At 42.3% G+C, this 20,471-nt stretch overlaps 1 protein-coding gene across 2 annotated transcripts in view; it reads left to right on the forward strand.

The window, feature by feature from the left end:
• The first annotated feature begins 279 nt into the window (after positions 1–279).
• SMAD7 (SMAD family member 7) overlaps positions 280–20,471 on the forward strand; it is a 56,136-nt gene continuing 35,944 nt past the window's right edge. The window contains exons 1-3 of one of the 2 annotated variants that reach the window (XM_089664078.1): positions 280–1,241; positions 6,579–6,632; positions 17,916–17,990. In XM_089664078.1, coding sequence (XP_089520204.1) covers positions 749–1,241; positions 6,579–6,632; positions 17,916–17,990 — 622 coding nt within the window. In that variant the 5' untranslated portion in view covers positions 280–748. Of the gene's footprint in view, positions 1,242–6,578; positions 6,633–6,721; positions 6,799–17,915; positions 17,991–20,471 lie in introns of those variants that run through there. The other variant, XM_089664079.1, reaches the window with a different exon arrangement.

A 20,471-nucleotide genomic window follows, 5' to 3' on the forward strand; every position in this document is an offset into this window, starting at 1 on the left:
TGGAGTGATATATAGGGGGGGCATGGAGTGATATATAGGGGGGGCATGGAGTGATATATAGGGGGGGGGGATATGGAGCGACCCAGTCGCAGCAATGAGGAGACACATGGTGACACAGACAGGAAGCCAAGTGACAGTCAGGTGAAGTAGTGACAGTGTGTAGCGCCTCGCAGTCCCCGCCCCCGTGCCTGTCAACCCCGCCCCCCTATTTCCATATCACAGCAGACGGTCCGCCCGCCGGTCAGGGAGGGGGGGGAGGAGGGAGGTTGCAGAGCCGCTTTATTTTTCTGCTCTTCTCCTCCCGGACAGCCGGATGAAGATTCTTGTGGATTAAAGCAGAAGGAGAAGAGGACGCTGCGGGCTCCCCGGATATTATCCTCCTTTATTATCTTCCTTGTCCTCGGCCTGCGCCCCCCAGTGTCCTGGCATCGTGCGCCGGATGGTGTAGCCCGGTGTCGGATGGTGCAGTTCTAGTCCTTCTCGCTGGTGTCGGGAGTTGTGTGATCGCAGTCCTGGCATGCGGTGCCGCCGTCGGCCGATCTGATCGGATCTGTAGCCCCCCGCTGGTGCCCGGGATCCCCTCTCCCCATAAAGACTGGCGCATGTTCCAGGGCGCCTTGGCTTGTCGGACCCCCGGTGCCCGCCGGGCTGCTGCTGCTTGTCTCTGGCCGGCCTCGGATCCAGGCTCCTTCATGATTTGCGGGCGTCATGCACGTTCTTTAGCCGGGAAGCCCTGCTGTCGTCCCGCATGTTCAGGACCAAACGATCGGTGCTCGTCCGGCGACTCTGGAGGAGCCGAGCCCCCGGAGAGCCGGGGGAAGGAGCCGGGGAAGGCGGGGGGGAGAGCCGGCCAGCGGCGCCGGTCCATGGGGGCTGCTGCATGGGCAAGACCGGCAAGGGGCCCCGCGGGGCTCCTCTCGGCTCCGACGCCGAACTGAAGGCGATCACCCACTCCGTGCTCAAGAGGCTGAAGGAGCGGCAGCTGGAGGGCTTACTGCAGGCGGTGGAGTCCCGGGGGGGCGCCCGGAGCCCCTGCCTGCTCCTGCCCGCCGCCAAGCTGGACTCCCGGCTCTGCCAGCAGCCCTTCTCCCTGCCCCTGCTGCTCGCCAAGGTCTTCAGGTGGCCCGACCTCCGCCACTCCGCCGACATCAAGAGGCTCAGCTGCTGCGACTCGTACGCCAAGAACAACCCCGACACCCTCTGCTGCAACCCGCACCACCTCAGCAGGCTCTGCGAGCTAGGTACGACCCGGGGAAGGTGCCCGCTGCACCCCCACACCTGGAGCCGACCCCCACTGTGCACCCCCAGACCTGGAGCCGACCCCACTGTGCACCCCCAGACAGGGAACTGAACCCCCAGACCTGGAACCGACCGCCACTGTCACCCCCAGACCTGGAACCGACCCCACTGTGCACCCCCAGACAGGAAATTGAACCCCCAGACCTGGATCCGACCCCCACTGTCACCCCCCAGACCTGGATCCGACCCCCACTGTCACCCCCAGACCTGGAGCCGACCCCACTGAGCGCCCCGACATTTGTCTGCACCCTAATACCGGGAACCGACCCCACTGTGCACCCCGGAACCGACCACTCCCCCACTGAGCGCCCCGACATTTGTCTGCACCCCCATACCGACCCCTCCCCCTACTGAACACCCCCATACTGGGAACCGACCTATACCCCCGTGCTCCCACATACCGGTAACCGACCTTACCACCCCCATACCTAGAACCGACCTATTCCTCCCTACTGAGCACCCCATTTGTCTTAATCGGGAATCGACCTTACCACCCCCCTACTGAGCGCCCCGACATTTGTCTGTAGCCCGATACCTGGAGCCGCCCTATACCCACCCTCCTACTGTGCACCCCGACATTTGTCTGCACCCCCACACTGGGAACCGGCTTACCACACTCCCACTGAGCGCCCAGACATTTGTCTGCACCCCGATACCTGGAACCAACTTATCCCACCTACTAAGCATCCCGTCACCTGGTTCTGACTTGTCTCCCCCCTACTGTGCACCCCGACACCTGGACCTGTCACCTTCCCCTGCTGTGCACCCCAACATTTGTATGTCTGCACCCCAATACTTGGATGTGTCTGCTTGCCTCCCTCTATACAGTTTGTCCTGTCCTAGACTGTACATCCCAACATTTGTGTGCACCTTAACAGCTGGATTCCCTCTATACAGTGTACCCTGGGTCCTAGACTATGCACCCCAACATCTGGATCTGTCTGCTTCCCTCAGTGTGTCCTGTCATAGATTCTGCACCCCAAACGTGTCTGATTTCACCTTATATAATCTGTCCTTTTATAGACTGCAACCTAATGTCGGTCTGCTCCCCCCAAACAACCTGTCCTGTCGTAGACTCTGCACCCCAACATTTCAATCTGTCTGGCCCCCCTATTCAATGTGTCTGATACCCCACAATATACTGGGCGTCCTCTATACACCACCTGTACTTGTATGGTCTATGCACCCCTAAAATGTGTGCCCTCAGACTGTAGTATTTTATATATCTTGTACCCCCAATTAGACCCCTAAAAGGTGCACCCGAAATTTGCCAATTCCCCTTTCCTATGCCCTGAATATTGAACTGCCTATCCAGATATATCCTCTATATTGTGCAGTGTGAACCCCTAAAATGACCAAATGCCCGTTTTATATAGCCCTAAATAATACTGTGTGCCCACAAACATACTCTCTGCCAACTTTATTCCCTGGATATCCCCAAAATATGTGCCACAACAGTTCAATCATCACCCACCTCCATAATAGATGTGTCATCTCCACTGTCCCCCACCCAAAGACCACTTGGCACCCCAAATACTGATGTAATTTGTGAACCTGAGGTGCTGTGAACCCCTAAATGACAATAGTGACACATCACTGTGTACCAAGCCCCCCTGGATAGGATCCTCTGCGTCCAAGAGAAGCCCCAAACTCCTAATCATGTTATATAAATGTTCAAAGTTCACCCCATGTACTCCATCCTTTAAAATGGTTCTGTATGGACTGTACCCCTATAATGCACTATGTTAAACCATCACCCCAAGTCTGCCTCTTCGCCATCCTCCATCTCTAGAACAGTTCTCTGTGGACTGTACCCCTATAATGTGTGCTATAACCGTGCTACTTGTGCAGCTTTCACCCCATGACTGACTTTTCTCCATCCTCTATCTCTAGAAAGGTTTTCTATACACTGTACCCCTATAATATATGTTCTATATGTACATTCTTCACCCCATGTCTGTGTCTTCTCCATCCACTATCTTTAGATTGGTTCTCCATGAACTGTACCCCTGTAATGTTATAACCACATTATATGTGTTCAAAGTGCACCCCATGTCTGACTCTTCTCCATCTGTCTCTAGACTGGTTCTCTATGGACTGCTGTACCCCGCTAACCACCTTATCTATGTGCAACCTTCACCCCATCTCTGACTCTTCTCCATTCCCAGTCTCTAGATGGTTCTTTATGGACTGTACCCCTATAATATGTTATAACCACATTATATCTGTTCAAGGTTCACCCCATTTCTGTCTCTTCTCCATCTATCTTTAGATTGGTTCTCTATGGACTGTACCCCCATAATGTGTTATAACCACATCATATCTGTTCCAAGTTCACCCCATTTCTGACTCCCATCTATCTCTAGAATGGTTTTCTATGGAATGTACCCCCATAATGTGTTATATATGTGCAACCTTCACCCCATGTCTGACTGTTCTCCAGCTATCTCTAGACTGGTTCTCTATGGACTGAACCCCCATAATGTGTTATATATGTGCAACCTTCACCCCATGTCTGTCTTTTCCATTCTCAGTCTCTAGAATGGTTCTGCAATGACTGTACCCCAATATTGTATGTTAATCCCTCATTCTGTATTCTCTGTGCACTTTACAAGCCAACTCCAGGTCTATTGCTGTGATATATGTGTGTACCCCCAACTGTCTTCTGTTACTTTGTCTTTCTGGTTACCCTTGCCCCTTGATCCTTTGTGTGGGTAGGTGCCAGGATGGCTCCATGTCTCTGTTGGCATTGCTTGGGTTGGCTTTAGGGTGGCAGGCAAGGGAGTTTAGTGACATGTGAACTGTTGCCCAGATGTTCCTGTAATGGCAGTACTGGAGCCTCTGAGTCTCCCTCTGATTATCTTGCTCCATGTCTAGAGATTGTTAGCAGAATATAATGGTGCTTTTACAGGCATGTGTTAACTCTACAGGTCCCATTAGCTAACTTCCCTGTTTTATGAGCCTGTGGTATTTATTGGAGGAGGACTGTGTTAAGCCTTTGCTAGTCACCCAGGACTTTTTAGAGGGACTCTTGTCAACTCCTGAGACGCCCTGAGATGTGATAGCCCAGCCAGGGCTGGTGACATGCCTAAAAAAAAAAATCCATTGGTCAGGGGTACAGCTGGCTCCTAGCTAGACATAAAATACAACAATAATAAAAAACACATATTATAGGTTAGTATCACCCGACAATTACATTCATTGCAAAAGAAAAAAACAAACCTCATCACTGCTGTCAGATGAGTCAAATCAGTGTCACCAGGGCCAGACTGCAAAGGGTTAATGACTCCATTGTCCTCGTTTGCTTTGGGTTTTTACTTTGTCACTCGGCTGTTTCTTTCATATGACATATTTGCATTAAATGCCTTTTGTGTATCCGGCCCTCCTATTAAAACTGGCTAGTTTTGTTTCCAGACTGCAATGAAGTTGGGTTGTATGAAAGTTTTTTTTTTTTTTTTTTTTTTTTTTTTTTTTGAGTTTGCCTCTAATGCTGGAGGGACAGCTATGAGAAAAGAGGTATCTTGTGTCTGCAAACAAAAAAAAAACCCCATAAATATATAATAAACAGATTCGGGTTTGCAATGTGTATGCACCCCCCCCCCATATTTAAATTAGTAAAATAATTAAATACATAATAAATAGATCTGTGTATGGAAAAAAACAACCCATAAATATATAATAGATCTGTGTTTGCAATGTGTATGCAAAAAAACCCCATAAATAAAATAATTAAATACATTTATATTAGATCTGTGTTTGCAATGTGTATGCAAAGCCCCCCCCCATAAATAAAATAATTAAATACATTTATGATAGATCTGTGTTTGCAATGTGTATGCAAAGCCCCCCCATAAATAAAATAATGAAATACATTTATGATAGATCTGTGTTTGCAATGTGTATGCAAAGCCCCCCCATAAATAAAATAGTTAAATACATTTATAATAGATCTGTGTTTGCAATGTGTATGCAACCCCCCCCCCCATAAATAAAATAATGAAATACATTTATAATAGATCTGTGTTTGCAATGTGTATGCACCCCCCCCCCCATAAATAAAATAAATACATTTATGATAAATAGATCTGTGTTTGCAATGTGTATGCAACCCCCCCCCCCCCCATAAATAAATAAAATAATTAAATACATAATAAATAGATCTGTGTGTTGTAGTGTGTATGCAAAAATAAAGACCTAATAAAAAATAAATACATAATCGATAATAAATAAAAGCAAAGTTGCAGCAGAGTGCTATGCAAAACATAAAAAAAATAAATATTTAAAGCAAAATAAGAGCAAATGGTATAAAGTTGCATCAGAGTGCAATTCAAAACTAATGACAATATTAATGAAAAAAAGAAAAGAGTGGAATAGTAGCCAAAAATAAAAACGTAAAGCACAATTGCAAACAAGAGTGCAAAACAGTATTTTATTATATATATATATATATATATATACACACACATATATACACATACATGCATACACACACACTATATATATATATATATATAATTAGTGTATGTGTGTGTGTGTGTATATATATATATATGTGTGTGTGTGTGTATATATATATATATATATATATATATATATATATATATATATTAAAGTGTGTGTGTGTATATATCTATCTGCAAAAGACTGCAATGCAAAAAAAATTGTGAAACAATTATTTAAAGGTAATACAATAATATGTATATATATATATAATATTAGCAAAGGTGCAGCAGAGTGCAATACAATAATATATATAATGTAGCAAAGGTGCAGCAGAGTGCAATACAATATTATATATATAAAATGTAGCAAAGGTGCAGCAGAGTGCATTGCAATAGAATAAAAGTAAAGAAACAAATTGTAAAGCAAAGTTGCAGCAGAGTGCAATGCAAAAACAAAAGGCAAGTTTTGGGAAAGTGGGGGTGTTTGTAGTGTCAGGGCAGGGTGGTCAGTGTGTGTCTGTGAAATGTGGAACTGGTTGAGTTTTATCAGGCTGTGCTGGCTTGCAGCAGACTCAGATCCCTGATCAGACAGCCAGAGGAGTTGATAGCAGGGAGCCTGGCGCCAGCTGTCCCTCTTTTGTTTATCAGACTGCTTAGTATCAAGGCAGTCGCCGCCCGCTGCCCCCAACTTCCAACCCCCAGAGCTTACACAAACAGTTTAGCTAAAAGAATGCCGCCCGCTGTTATCACAAGTCTCTATCTTCTTTTTTTTTTTTCCTTCCCCTCTCCTTTTTTTTTTTTTTTCTCATGGCTTTTTCTTTATTTTCTCTTTTGCAGAGTCCCCCCCACCTCCCTACTCCAGATACCCAATGGATATTCTCAAAACTTCTGGTGAGTTCTGCAAACTTTTTTTTTTTTCTTGTGTTTTTTTTTTTTTTTTTGCTCTCCTTGAGTAAAAGTATCCTGCCCTGCTTCTGATCTGTGTCACACTGACAGCTCCCAGGACACAGCCAATCTCTTCTAGCATGGGGAGCTCTGGACATCATGCATTTTCTCTGTGAGTTTTTGGTTACATTGGATCTGAGTCATGTGTTTTATGTATTGCTTAGGTCTTACTATTTTGTTTGATCTTGTTTTAATTTAGAACGTTTATCTGATGGACTTTTTATTTTTTTTATTTTTTTTTTATGGGGGGTTGTATTATTTTATGGACACATTTTAATGCACATGTTAATGTTAGATTTGTTTCCTATTTGATATAAACGTTGTGACTTTGGTTTGAGCTCATGAATGAGTTTGGAGCTTTTCTATTCTTTTATACACCTATAATATTCGATGCTTCTGTGTTTTGGAGATGGGAGTTTTGACTTTGATCTTTATGCATTAATGGTGCATTTTATGTTTTGTTGGGAGTTTTGTATTTCCTACACATATTTATTTTAGATGGTTTTTTGTTTTAATACAAATCTTTGGTGTTTAGAGACAGGGGTTTGACTTGATATGATGGGGTATGCATGGTTTGGGGTGTTGTATTATGTCATAAGCATGCCTATATTTGCTGGGTATAACACAGGTGGCTTAGGTGGACCTGTGATTTGACTTGATATGATGGAGTATTTATTAATTTTATATATTTTTTTTGTATTATGTCATAGACATGTCTATAAATGGTTTGATTTGTGATTTTGGCTTGATATGATGGAGTATTGATGGTGGTGTTATATTATGTCATAGACCTGTCTTTATTTTTGGCTTGATATGATGGAGTGTTGATTAATTATGTTTTTTGTTTTTTTTTTGTATGGGGTGTTGTATTATGGTGGCTTATGTGGACCTGTGATTTGACTTGATATGATGAGGTATTGATTAGGTTTTTTTTGTGTGGGGTGTTGTATTATGTCCTAAACCTGTCTACAAATGTTTGATGTTTAGATCTGTGATTTGGCTTGATATGATGGAGTATTGATTAATTATGTTTTGTATGGGGTGTTGTATTATGCCATAGACATGTCTACAAATATTTTTGATTTGTAATTTGTCTTGATATGATGGAGTATTGATGGTGGTGTTGTTGTTATAGACCTGTCCATACTTGCTGGGTATAACACAAGGGGCTTATGTGGACCTATGATTTTGGCTTGATATGGAGTATTGATTAATATGTTTTGTATGGGGTGTTGTATTATGTCCTAAAACATGTCTACAAATGTTTAGATCTGTGATTTGGCTTGATATGATGGATGGACTTTATTCTATGTTTTGTTTTATGTCCTAGAATGCCTATGGATATTTGTATGTTTGAATATATGATCTGGTTTGATGGGGTATTGATTCATTATATGTGTTGTATTATGTGTTAGACATGCCTATTTTAGACTTCTGGGTGTAATGTTTTATGTTTAAATTTCTAATTTGACTTGATATGATGGGATATTGGTTAGTTCTACAGTATATTTGGTTTTTGGTGTTTGTTGTATTCTATCAGACAGACATATATTTTGTTAAATTGCGATGTGCAATACAATCATTGTATGTATGTGATTTGGCCTGATATGGAGTATTGATGATTTCCATGCTTGGTTTGGGGTGTTGTATGTCATATACATGTCTATATTAGACTGCTGGGTATAATGCAAATGTTTTATGTTTTTACATCTGCTTTGGCTTGATATGGAGTATGGATTGGTTTTTTGGTGTTGTATTATATGATAGATATGTCTTTTATTAGATTGCTGTGTGCAATACAGAATTGTATGTATAGATCTGTGATTTTTGACCAGATATGATGGAGTATTGATTAGTTCTATGTTTGGTTTGGGGTGTTGTATTATGTCATAGAAATCTCTATAATTGATTGCTGGGTATAATATAAAAGTTGTTTGTACAGATCTGTGATTCGGCCTAACATGGAGTATTGATTAGTTCTATATTTTGTATGGGGTGTTGTATTATAACATAACGAGTGTATATTCAATAGCTGGGAATAATTCAAATAATTTATGTATAGATCTGTGATTTGGCTTGATATGTTGGAATATTGATTTAGTCCTATATTTAGATTTTTGGTGTTGTATTATATTTTAGACATGTCTTTATTAGATTGCTAGGTGCAATACAAAAGATGAATGTATATGTGATTTGGACTGATATGATGGGAGTATTGATTAGTTCTATGTATTGGTTTGGGGTGTTTGTATTATGTCATAGAAATGTCTATAATTGATTGCTGGGTATAATATAAATATATATATAATTGATTGCTGGGTATAATATAAAAGTCCAGATCTAAGATTCAGCCTGATATGGAGTATTGATCAATTCTATGTTTTGCATGGGGTGTTGTATTATATCATAGACATGTCTATATTCAATTGCTGGTTATAATACAAATGTTTTATGTTTAGATATGTCATTTGGTTTAATATGATGGAGTGTTAGTTCTATGTTTTTGTTGGGGGTTTTGTATCATTCAAAGATATGTCTACATTGGCTTGTTTTGTATATGAATACAAATGTTTCAGTTAGCCTTTCCTTCTATTTTGTGTTTTGACTTGATCTAATGAAGTGCCGATTTGATATAATGTATCCTTTTTTTTTTAGTTACTGTGTTTTAAATTGACTACAAGATTTTGGCTTGATCCAAAGAAGTGTTGATTTAATGCTATGTATCTTTTTCATTGATGTGTTTTGAACTGCATCTGTATTTATAACTCTGGTTGCTGGGTTTTGTGACATTGGTGCTTTTTTTCACCCCCCTTTTTAAGTATTGGGCTCACTTGGAAAAGCAAGGGTTAATGTCTGACAGCTTCAAATCAGAATCCAGTTCCTGATGTGACATTGGATTGGTTGGTTTAGATCAACTGAGACCTTTCCCTTATTACCCAAGCCCTTTTTGATGAATTTCTTGCAGTTTTTGGTCATTTTTATGATCCCTGCTGGAATATATGATGCTCTAGCATGGAAAATGCGCAGTATGGAGTTTTGAATGCCATCAGAAATGTGGAGCTAGTGGCTCGATAAAAGCTTTTTATTTTTTTTTTTTTTTTTTTGTCCGCAATGAACTTGTTAAATCTCCTTTTTGGCACTCCTGTTGCTTTTAATGAACGGGCTGCCCGCCAGAGAAAAAGCCCATTTTCAGCTGGCACCGGCGCTATTGAGTCGCCTTTTCTGAACCTGGCTGGCATTTTGCTCACCTTTAGCTAGATAAATAGGACTGACTTTGCGGAGGGAACAAGGAAGGTCTGGAGATGTATGGGGTCCAGGTTGGAGAGCATCCAATTGCCCCATCTGTCATTTGGAAAGTAGGGTTATGACGAAGCCAGCGCTTTTTAGCTCTTTATTTTTTCCCTATTCTTGCTATAGAGTTTCTCCACCTATTGTCACAGTAACAAAGAGTTCACATTTGTATTAGAAGCGTTGGCCTTTTAAGTTACTTTAAATCTTTTTATGGAACTTTTTATGGTTGAACTGAATGGACTTTTTTCTTTTTTTTTTTCAGCCAGACTAACCTAATCAGCCAATCAGAAATTGTCATTCTTTAGCCTAACTCCAAATGGCACTAGCTCAGGGGCGGACTGACAACTCATGGGGCCCCCAAGCAATAGGAGATCATGGGGCCCCTGTGTCCTTGCCCAAACAAAAAAGCCTATGAAAAAGATACCAGGGGCATCTCATGGGGCCCCCTACTGACCCCAGGCCCTCGGGCAGTGCCCGAGTTTCCAAATGGTCAGTCTGCCCCTGCGCTAGCTGGTTGGTTGCAACAGCTTATCACTAGATCAGTCAGTATCCTTATTGACTAGATGACCCCCTATACTGCAAGCTGCTGAAGAACTACAAGAGCCAGCAAACACTGGGCTCACTGGGATTAGTAGTTATTTTGAAATGATCAGTTGCTTTACACATGCCATAGGTTTCATTGCTATGCATCTTTCTTTGTACTGTACTGCTTTGAAGTCTATGTTATGTCTTTGTATTGTTCTTGCTGTCATCCTCAGCTGTCATTTTTGTGTTCTGGTTGCTGTAGGTAAGGGGAATATTTTTGTGAGTTTTGATGTGTGTCATGAACACTGACTCACATATGGGTGATGAATGCTAATTTGATGGATCTTAAAGGAGAGATCATCAGAATCTGTGCAGTGGCTTCTGGGTAATGATCCACATTCATTATGTTTTAAGGGGCTTTTTGTGTTTCTTGACTTTTACACCAGAAGTAAAGATGGCTTGCAGCAGTTGGTGATGATGAGGAATCATGTCCTTATTTCACTTTGGCATAGAGATCACAATATATTCAGTAACAATATAGGCCTTGCAGCATCATCTGGCAGCTTTGCGGAGGGGGGCTTTACTCCTTATCAGGAGGGGGAAGCATTTAAGGCATCAGAAAAGAACAGCAAAAATTAAATGGCCGCCTATTGAATAGGAAAACATGAATGTAGTGCAGCATATGGGTCCTTTCACACGTGCGTTCTGTTTTTTCATCAGTTCAGTCACATTTTTTCAAAGGCAAAATAGATCTGTTTACATCCCTTTTTCATCTGTTTACATCCCTTTTTCATCTGTTTACATCCCTTTTTCATCTGTTTACATCCCTTTTTCATCTGTTTACATCCCTTTTTCATCTGTTTACATCCCTTTTTATCCGTTTAAATCAGTGTTTTGCGTCCATTTACATCCAGGTTTTTTTTTTTTGTTTGTTTACATCCGTTTTTCATCTGTTCCAGGTTTTTTACGGAAGAAAATATAGGGGTTTTCTTCCGTTCACAAAAAAAGTGGATGTTAACGGATGTAAACAGATAATCATCCGTTTACATTCGCTAGTCCATAGAAATACATGGGTGTCCGTTTTTCATCCATAAACGGACAGATTAAAAACTGACATACGGAACGCCCGTGTGAAAGAGGCCTTTAGAAAAAAACATCCACAGTCTGCCTAGCAAATTTGTGCCCCTTGTAGCCTTCATCAAGCCTTATTGAAAAGACTGTTCCCTTAAAGTGTATCTAAATTCAAGAACAGCTAATTAATGTAAAGGAGCTCTCTGGTCCTTTTAGGTGGTGGCTGCATTCATTTTCTTCTCAGGCCCTTTTTTCCTTTTATTTTCACCTGGCGATCCTGCCAGTAAAACCCTTGCTGTCCTAGGGTGACCAATATTACCATACTGCATCTATGGAGGAGCAGCGTTGTCACCAGGACTAGAGAAATGCCTCCCTCCTCGTCTCCATAACCTAGAAATGAGGTCTTCTGTAGTCGGAGAGAGCTGGGAACAGTAATACCTGATAACAGTCAGCAGAGAGCACATCTCATCACATTTCTGGCAGGATCAACAGACATTTTTTGGAATTCTTGCACAGATATAACAAAATGCTTAACAGAACAAAATGGAGTAAATGAAATAAGTTAGTTGTTAAAGTTTATATACATTTTAAGTTATTAGTGGACTTTTTTTCTGCAATCAGGGATGTATAACAGCAACCAATAGCAACCCAGCAAGATTTAGGATTTTGTAGTCCTATTGGTGTAAGATGGATTCTGATTGGATGTGCTGGGTGACTGCCTGTTGCTTTCATCCTTGCTGTGCCTGGGAGCGTTGTAGTAATAGATGACATCTGTTGGTATCTCATGCCCAATGACTGGTTCTGATTGTCGGCTATGAGGAATCTTGGGTAGGGGATTTCAGCACAGAGCTCCTGTCTGGTCCCACGCTCCCTGCAGGAGTTTTATGCTCTCGTGCAGAAGAGAAATTTTGGAATTTTTATTTTTTGGGCAAGCGGTGCAGTGTGTTCCTTCTGTTTATTTTGTGTTTCTAGGTGAGAAACAGGAACGCAGTTCTGTAATGGAACACTGTGAAGTCATAACCAGTTTAACAAGAGTGCAATCGCCTTCCTTGTTCTTACTGATAAAAAGAAGAAAAAAATGGCTCCCAGCATAGGGCAGGTTATTGGTTATAGCAGTTCAAAAGATTGGTAAAATATAGGCTGATGTCTTGGTGATGTAGAAATGCATGGACATTTCCAAAAACACTGCTGTTTTGGGTTGAGAAAAATAGATGCTGTACGGATACATTCATAGACTTTGTAGACAGCCATTTTCCCCATTCGTCAAGATGCACCATATTCCCCAAAGGAAATTTGGGGCGGCCAGAGGAATAAAGTGGCTGCTATTGCATACTGATGTTAATGGCTGTGGAAGTCGCATCGGCACCCTTTCTAGTGAGAACATACTTATCATTTATGGGTAGTGATGAGTCAAGTGACTTGCAATTCATGCAAATGTTTAATTCACTTGAATGGATGCATGCAAATTTTGTGCAAATGGGACCATGAAAATGATGAATCACAGCTGCCTGCATTCCTGGATTGTATGAATCTTCTTAGATTGGACAAATCGGTGAATTATGTATTCAGGTGATTTTGGAAATTGACGAGTTCTGGACTTGATCCTCAATATTTATGGGATTCTTCCATGCCGTTTAAGAGTTGGACAGGTCACTGGTTTCATACTGCTAGCTCTGCCAAGTGGTGTTGGCCCCAAAACTATGTAGGCACCATCAGATGGGAGGTTAATCCGCCACAACTCCAAGGATTCCTAGCAACCTTTGGAGGAACCCTAGGATTCCACTGAACCCTGGCTGAGAATGGTCAGCTGGGCTTACCCTTTTAAGCCTTGAAGTAGATGCTGAAATCTTATAGATGACTTTAAAAGCCTGCCTATCTAGGAAAGACTATCATGGGAAGATGAGCCATGAGACAGCCACAGCTCATGGGAGTTCTAGCAACCTCTGGAGGAACCCTAGGATTCCAAAGAACCCTAGTTGAGAATAGTCAGCTGGGCTTACCCTTTTTAAGCCTTGAAGTAGATGTTGAAATCTTATGACTTTAAAAGCCTGTCTATCTAGGAAAGCCTATCATGGGAAGATGAGACGGTAAGCCACAGCTCATGGGACTTCTAGCAACCTCTGGTGGAACCTAGGATTCCACAGAACTCTGGTTGAGAATGGTAAACTGGGCTTCCCCTTCTAAGACTTGATGTGGATGCTGAAATCCTATGGATGCCTGTACAAGCTTGTCTATCTATGAAGAACTATCATAAATAAAAAAAACACATATGTATCACATCTTGGCAATACTTATTTCCCCATGTTTCTATCTCTTTATAAATTTTGCAAGTACAGAAAAATGCCCATTGATCCTTTGAGAAATCCAACCTTTGTGAGCTGACCACATTGTACCTTTGCTGCACCAAAATTCCCAGCAGTGCTGTCAGCCCTGCCTGAGGTTTCCTTGGACTACAGGACACCACCTCCTTTTTCCTTATCTGCCGCCTCGTGTTATGGAGATATGTTCTGTAGTCCAGCAGGGGAGAACTCAGGCAAGGGCTGACAACATTGCTTGGGATTTCAGGCAACACTCTAGGCCTAAAATAAAAGGTGAAGGAGCTCACTGGATTTCTGGCAGATCAACAGGTATTTTTTTTCCTCTACCTGCAGGGTCTTAAAAGAGACAAAACAAGGGGAACTGTGCATGCATTGCAGGGATGTACTGCTTATGGTTTTTATGTTGGCCCAGACACTTTGAGCAGTGCTTTGTCTGGAACCTCCTGGTTCCCTGCCAGGCTTGAATATTTACTCTGAGGCATTTAAAAATGGCTGACAGCATATTCCTAGCAAGAGGAGGACCCGAAAGTTTGTAGGTTCTTCTCTTTCAAGGTAAACATCTTGGCGCACAGCTAAAAGCAGACAGCCCAAGTTATTTCCTAAGACGACAAAAGAAAATGTCCCTTTTTTCTGTTTTGTTGTTCTCCTGCCAAGTTCCTACATGACATGAGGTGTCGTTGCCATACGTGGGAGTGCAGCGCTTTGCGTCGTCTACGGTGTGCTCCGGGGCTGGAAGCGTGTCGTACTGGATGTTGGCACTGCACAGGCTTGCCATGTAGTCATCCTCCTGTAATGTATATGACTTTCTTGCGTAATTAAGATAACTGGTAAGGAAGGGGTGAAAAATCAACTATTTCCTTTAGGATATTTAGGGGACAGGAAAAAAAAATTCTTAAAGACGTTGAGAAAGTGTACGGCGCACCATTACACAAGTGTCTCCCCTTCCTGTCTCCTCTATTGTTTGAAGTTTGATTAAGTGCTTCCTGTTAAACTGTATATTCCTGGGATGGCTCATACTTTGCCCCAATTAAACGTTTAGTGGACCTGAATGGGCTTTTTTTTTTTTTTTTTTTTTCCTGTTCCTAAATTGCATTTTAATCTTGGTTACATCCTTCGGATATCTAGTAGCGGCAGTGCCAGATCAACCAAAACTGATCTCTCCTTTTGGGGTAGATGACAAGAGGTTGAGTTAAGTTGGCCATAGATGGCTGGTATTCCAGACAATTTTTGTACATCATCCAAACGTTTGAGCCAATTGGAGCAATTTAATGGCAACAGGTTGAATTAAATACATGGCTGGAATATCAGCAGATTTTTGTAAATTGGTGAAAATTTGAGCCATGGTGGCCCTGCTGGCTCCAACCATTGAGAAATTGTTGGAACCAAATGTAAAAAAGTTCACTGAACATTGACTTCAGCCAATCAGATTCAATGACTCTGGCTATTCTGGCAGTTGCTGGCTGTCAGACTACAATATCTGGCAGTGGTGTCTAGTGTGGATGGGGAAATCTATAGATTTTTCTCGTTCAGCCCCATACATGTATGGCCAGCTTAATGCCCCATTTAAACTTGAGATTTGGTCGTTTTGCGGGCCTTTCATGTTCTTTTGCGACTTGTGCGTGATTCGGTGTTGAGCATTTTTTTTTACATTCTATCACCGAATGGAAAGTTAGTTGCTAGGCAAGAAAACGCGCCAACGGTAAAGTCTACTGGAGTTAAAACGCGCAATTCTGCCCAAAAAGACGTTCATGTAGGTTTTTTGAGTGGTGCTCAAGTGTGAACACGACTGGTTTAGGACATCTTAGTCAGGATATCTGAAAGGTCAGGGCTCCACCCACTTTGTGAAGCTGTTAAGAAATGGGGTCACACAAGAATACAGCAAGATGAGTGAGTCTCTTTTTTTGCAACTAAAGACCCAATACGTGATCCATTGAGCATGCTAGTTGCTCTTTTTAATATTTTCCTACCCACATCATTCATAGTTCATGTCATCTCTGTGCAGAACATATAAGAAGATTGCAGCCTTCAGCTAGTGGCCCCCAGGGGCCCCTGGGCTTTGTGCTTTTTTTATTTATTTTTTTGTTTTTCCTTTTTTGTTTTGTTTTTTTTTTGTTTTTTTTTTTTGCTCAGGATCTCATTAATGCAGAAAAGACATTGCAACATATGGTTTATATTGCTGCTTCTCCAGGATTCATTAACTGTGTTCTGTTTCATGTTTCCATGAAAACAGAGATTCTTATACCATTATTTTTTTATGTTTTATTTTAACCAAAATTTTTATTTTTTTTTACCCTTGTTAGGTGGATATAGACAGAAAACTTGCCACTAACCCCAGATGTGCTTGTTGGCAGTCATATCAATGGCACATGTATGGTGTGGAATGCCCTCATATCTTTTTGTGTTACTTGTTTAGAATTCGCAATAGTCACCATTTATCATTTACAGATGTGGGGGTGCAAGAAAGCCAAACTGTTGCAGAATTCAGGAACCATTCAGTCCATTCCAAAATTAAGTAAAAAAGTAATTATTTAAAAAAAAAAAGTATAGGCATTTCAAAGTGTAAGCCAAATATTTTGTTTTTGGATTTAGCATACACTATACTGCCAAAGGTAGGACATATAAAATGACAGAGCGGGCTCAGCGCATGATGAAGCGCACGGTGCGCAAAAGTCGCCAACTGTCTGTAGAGTCAATAGCTAAAGACATTCAAACTTGGTGTGGCCTTCAGATTAGCACAACAACAGTGCATAGAGAGCTTCATGGAATGGGTTTCCATGGCCGTGCAGCCAAGCAATGCAAAGCGTCATATGCAGTGGTGTAAAGCACGCCACCACTGGACTCAAGCAGTGGAGACGTGTTCTCTGGAGTGACCAATCACGCTTCTGGCAATCCGATGGACGTATATGGGTTTGGCAGTTGCCAGGAGAACAGTACTTGCCTGACTTTGTGCCAAGTGTAAAGTTTGGTGGAGGGGGGATTATGGTGTGGGGTTGCTTTTCAGGGGTTGGGCTTGGCCCCCTGGTTCCAGTGAAGGGAACTCTTAAGGCGTCAGCATACCAAGACATTTTGGACAATTTCATGCTCCCAACTTTGTGGGAAGAGTTTGGGGATGGCCCCTTCCTGTTCCAACATGACTGCACACCAGTGCACAAAGCAAGGTCCATAAAGACATGGAGGAGCCAGTTTGGGGTGGAGGAACTTGACTGGCCTGCACAGAGTCCTGACCTCAACCCCATAGAACACCTTTGGGATGAATTAGAGCGGAGACTGCGAGCCAGGCCTCCTCCTCCGACATCAGTGCCCGACCTCACAAATGTGCTTCTGGAAGAATGGTCCAACCTTCCAATAGACACCCTCCTAAACCTTGTGGACGGCCTTCCCAGAAGAGTTGAAGCTGTTATAGCTGCAAAGGGCGGGGCCAACTCAATATTGAACCCTACGGACTAAGACTGGGGGGCCATTACATTTCATGTACGTGTAAAAGCAGGCCGACCAATACTTTTGGCAATATAGTGTAGCTAGATATATAAATATCTGCATAGATTGCCATTCCAGTGATGAGAAATCCAAAATGTTTGATTTTTCACAGAAACAGAAGGTGAAAGGAAATCTTCTAGTGCAGGCACTTGTTCTGGTGACAACTGCCTAATGCAGTTTACATAAAGCTAGTGCAAGCATCCATATCTGTTTCCTGGTAGCCAATTACTCAATGTTGTCAGTCTAGCATTGGCTGCTTGCTGACAGGGGATTGAGGATAGTGCAGAATGAATACTTATCAGTGTGCTGTTATGTTGTTGTTGTTTTTTTTATTTAAAATCGGTGTGTTGGGAAATCTCTTACTGCAGGTTGTGTCCTGCGGTGAAGATCTGAGATCTAGGTATGCCTTGTGGAAAGGATTGCAAAACTGACCATGCAGAATCATTTTATTTTGGCTGGTAAAACTTTACATATATGCAATTATGTTCGCTTTAATAAATATTAAATGAAACCTCCAAATTAACAAGCTTTTTGTTTCCTATTTCAGCGGATTGTCCAGACTTCGTGCCTTCCTCTACCGAGACAGGGGGATCTAATTATTTGGCCCCTGAGGGGCTTTCAGGTGAGATATCTATCCAGTTCCCTTACTTTCAGCATGGCGATATTGTTGATATTTGGTTAATGGTTGCAGAACGATTTATTTTATAACTTTTTGTGGAGTTTTGTGCTGTTGCTGGTGTGGTTTCCAGATCTGAGAAGCTGGTTGTGTTGTTGCTTGGCTCGTGTTAAAGAAGGGGGCCCCTATCTCTCTGTGCTTGCCCTAAATGAGTTTTTGTGGGTACGCTGAAAGAAAGTCTTGCACGTTTACTAGGCAAACATACCATCGTGCTATAGAAACTGAAGGTCGTTAAAGTTGGACTGAACAGTACTTAATTGGGCTGTTATAGGCAAGCAGACCCTCATCTGCAAAAGAAAAGGAGGGGGGTGGGAAGGGGGGAGAGAAAAATGAAAAACAGAAATCAACAGTAAATTCTTCTCAAGTCTTCATTAAGGATTTTGCCAGGAGGCCCCAGCAGTCTATATATTTTCAGTTCCAGATGTCAGCACTGAGAAGGAAGCAAAAAAAAAAAACCAACCTAAAATATAGTTTTATACAAGTATGAGCAGGCTGCAGTGCATTGTGGGAGCAGGCATGGCCTCAACCTCCATATTGGATGTGCCGTATGAAGCAGAATCTGACCTAGTCCATTTATTCCTTCTTTAGGTTACATTTTTCTAGCTTGATGTATAGTAGGGTAGTGTACCCAAATTAATTTCTGTTTTGTTGTCTGGAGAGATATCCCTTCATTTCCTGTCCCACAGAGGCACCAGGAAGTTGGAGGAAATCTCCCAAACTCGGGGGAATTAATCTCTTGGCCACAATTCACACTTGAGTGTGAGCTTTTTCAGTTGATTTTGAAGATTTTTTTTTTTTGCATATTTGTTTTTGTTTTTTTAAGTGCTCTTTTGTGTTTTTGTGTTTTTACAAGCTTCAGGTTCCTGTTTTGACCAATAGGAAGTAATATCTTCTGTGATATCATGTGTCATTTTCCTTGTATCTTCCTGCTCTTTCTGTGTGGTGGTGTTTTGTCTTTTGCTGTTGGAGCTCTTGAGCCATGTCCTCTATGCCAACATCTTCCCGGGTCCTCTTGAGGCTTTACATGGTTTTTTAGGGGCATCATTGGGGTCTAATTGAGGTTCATGTGGACCCTCACCAGATGGATGAAGTCTACACATCCACCAAAGATACCCCTAAGTTGTTCATTTGGTTTGTAGACCTTGGGGTTTTGAGTGTTCAGGAATGTCCATGCTGGATGTAGAGGCTTTTATCTGCCTGCTGAGGACCGCCCAGCATTTTCACTGGGGTCACAGAGGTTCTTGTGGACTGATATGAACCTTTGTGGCCCCAGTGAGGATGCTAGGAGGAGGAGACCAGTTTGTGGGTGCAGAAAATGTGCTCATTGTGTGTGTCTTTTGCAGTTGGAGCTCCTGAGCCATGTAATCTAAGCCTACTTCTTCCCGGACAATATGACACTTGACATGGTTCTTCTAAAGGGGTATCACTGAGGTCTCAGAAGTTAATGTGGGCCCTCACTAGAAGGAAAAATGTCTGCACATCCACTATAGATACTCCTGAATCCTTTAATTGCTTTGCAGGCCTTGAGGGTTGGAGAATTCAGGTATGTTCAGGCTGGATGTAGAGACCTTTCATCTGCATGGTGAGAACCATCTAGCATCTTCCCTAGGACATAGATGTTCTCAAGGCCCTACAAGGACCTCTATGGCTCCAGTGAGGGTGCTAGGAGGAGAAGACCAATTGTTAGAGCACATTTTTCACACTCAATGGTATTGGTTGCTCCCAAGTCTACAGAGCCGAAATTCAGCTCCAAAAAGAAGCTCATGTACAATTTCAAACAAGTGGCAACAGGAGAGAAGGGGCACCACTAAATAGGATGTTCAACGTTGTAGCACTTGGGTAAACCATGACCATTCAGTCAGGTGTGACTGGGGGACTTTGACTGTTTTGGGGACAGGTGTCCCCATTGGATCAACAGCACAGCTTCCCCCAGATAAGAATAAGGAAAAGGGTTTGTTTTTTTTTTGTTTTTTTTTCCCTGGTTCAGAACTAAGGCATGCTCAGCCTGAATAACCACATTTAGGAGGTACAATTGTACCAGGCCTTGGGAAGCACCCAGGGCATGATTTCCACTTATGGAGCCCAGAAGCCAGCTGTCATTGTTAATCCTGGTTCCCACCCTGCAGCAGACTTTACAAAGTAGCGGGGATGCTTGTGACATCATTAACCTAATTTGGCTATATAAGTCCAGTGTCATGGACCTAATATGACCATGTGGCCATATTGAGTCAATGATATCACGAGCATCCCTGCGGTGGGGCAGGCAATCCCCCTTCCACAGCTTAATGGGCCAGAAATGACAGCTACTGGGTTCAGACCTCAACCCAACTCTGAACAGACATATGCTCATGCCTAGTCCTGACCAAGCTTTAGAATATAGTGAATTTTGTAAATAAGCTTACCGTACGTGGGATGACAATAATTTTA

The sequence above is a fragment of the Staurois parvus genome, unplaced genomic scaffold, assembly GCF_062004578.1.
Source record: "Staurois parvus isolate SC_StPar_1 unplaced genomic scaffold, SC_StPar_1.0 ptg001830l, whole genome shotgun sequence".
Taxonomy (NCBI): domain Eukaryota; kingdom Metazoa; phylum Chordata; class Amphibia; order Anura; family Ranidae; genus Staurois; species Staurois parvus.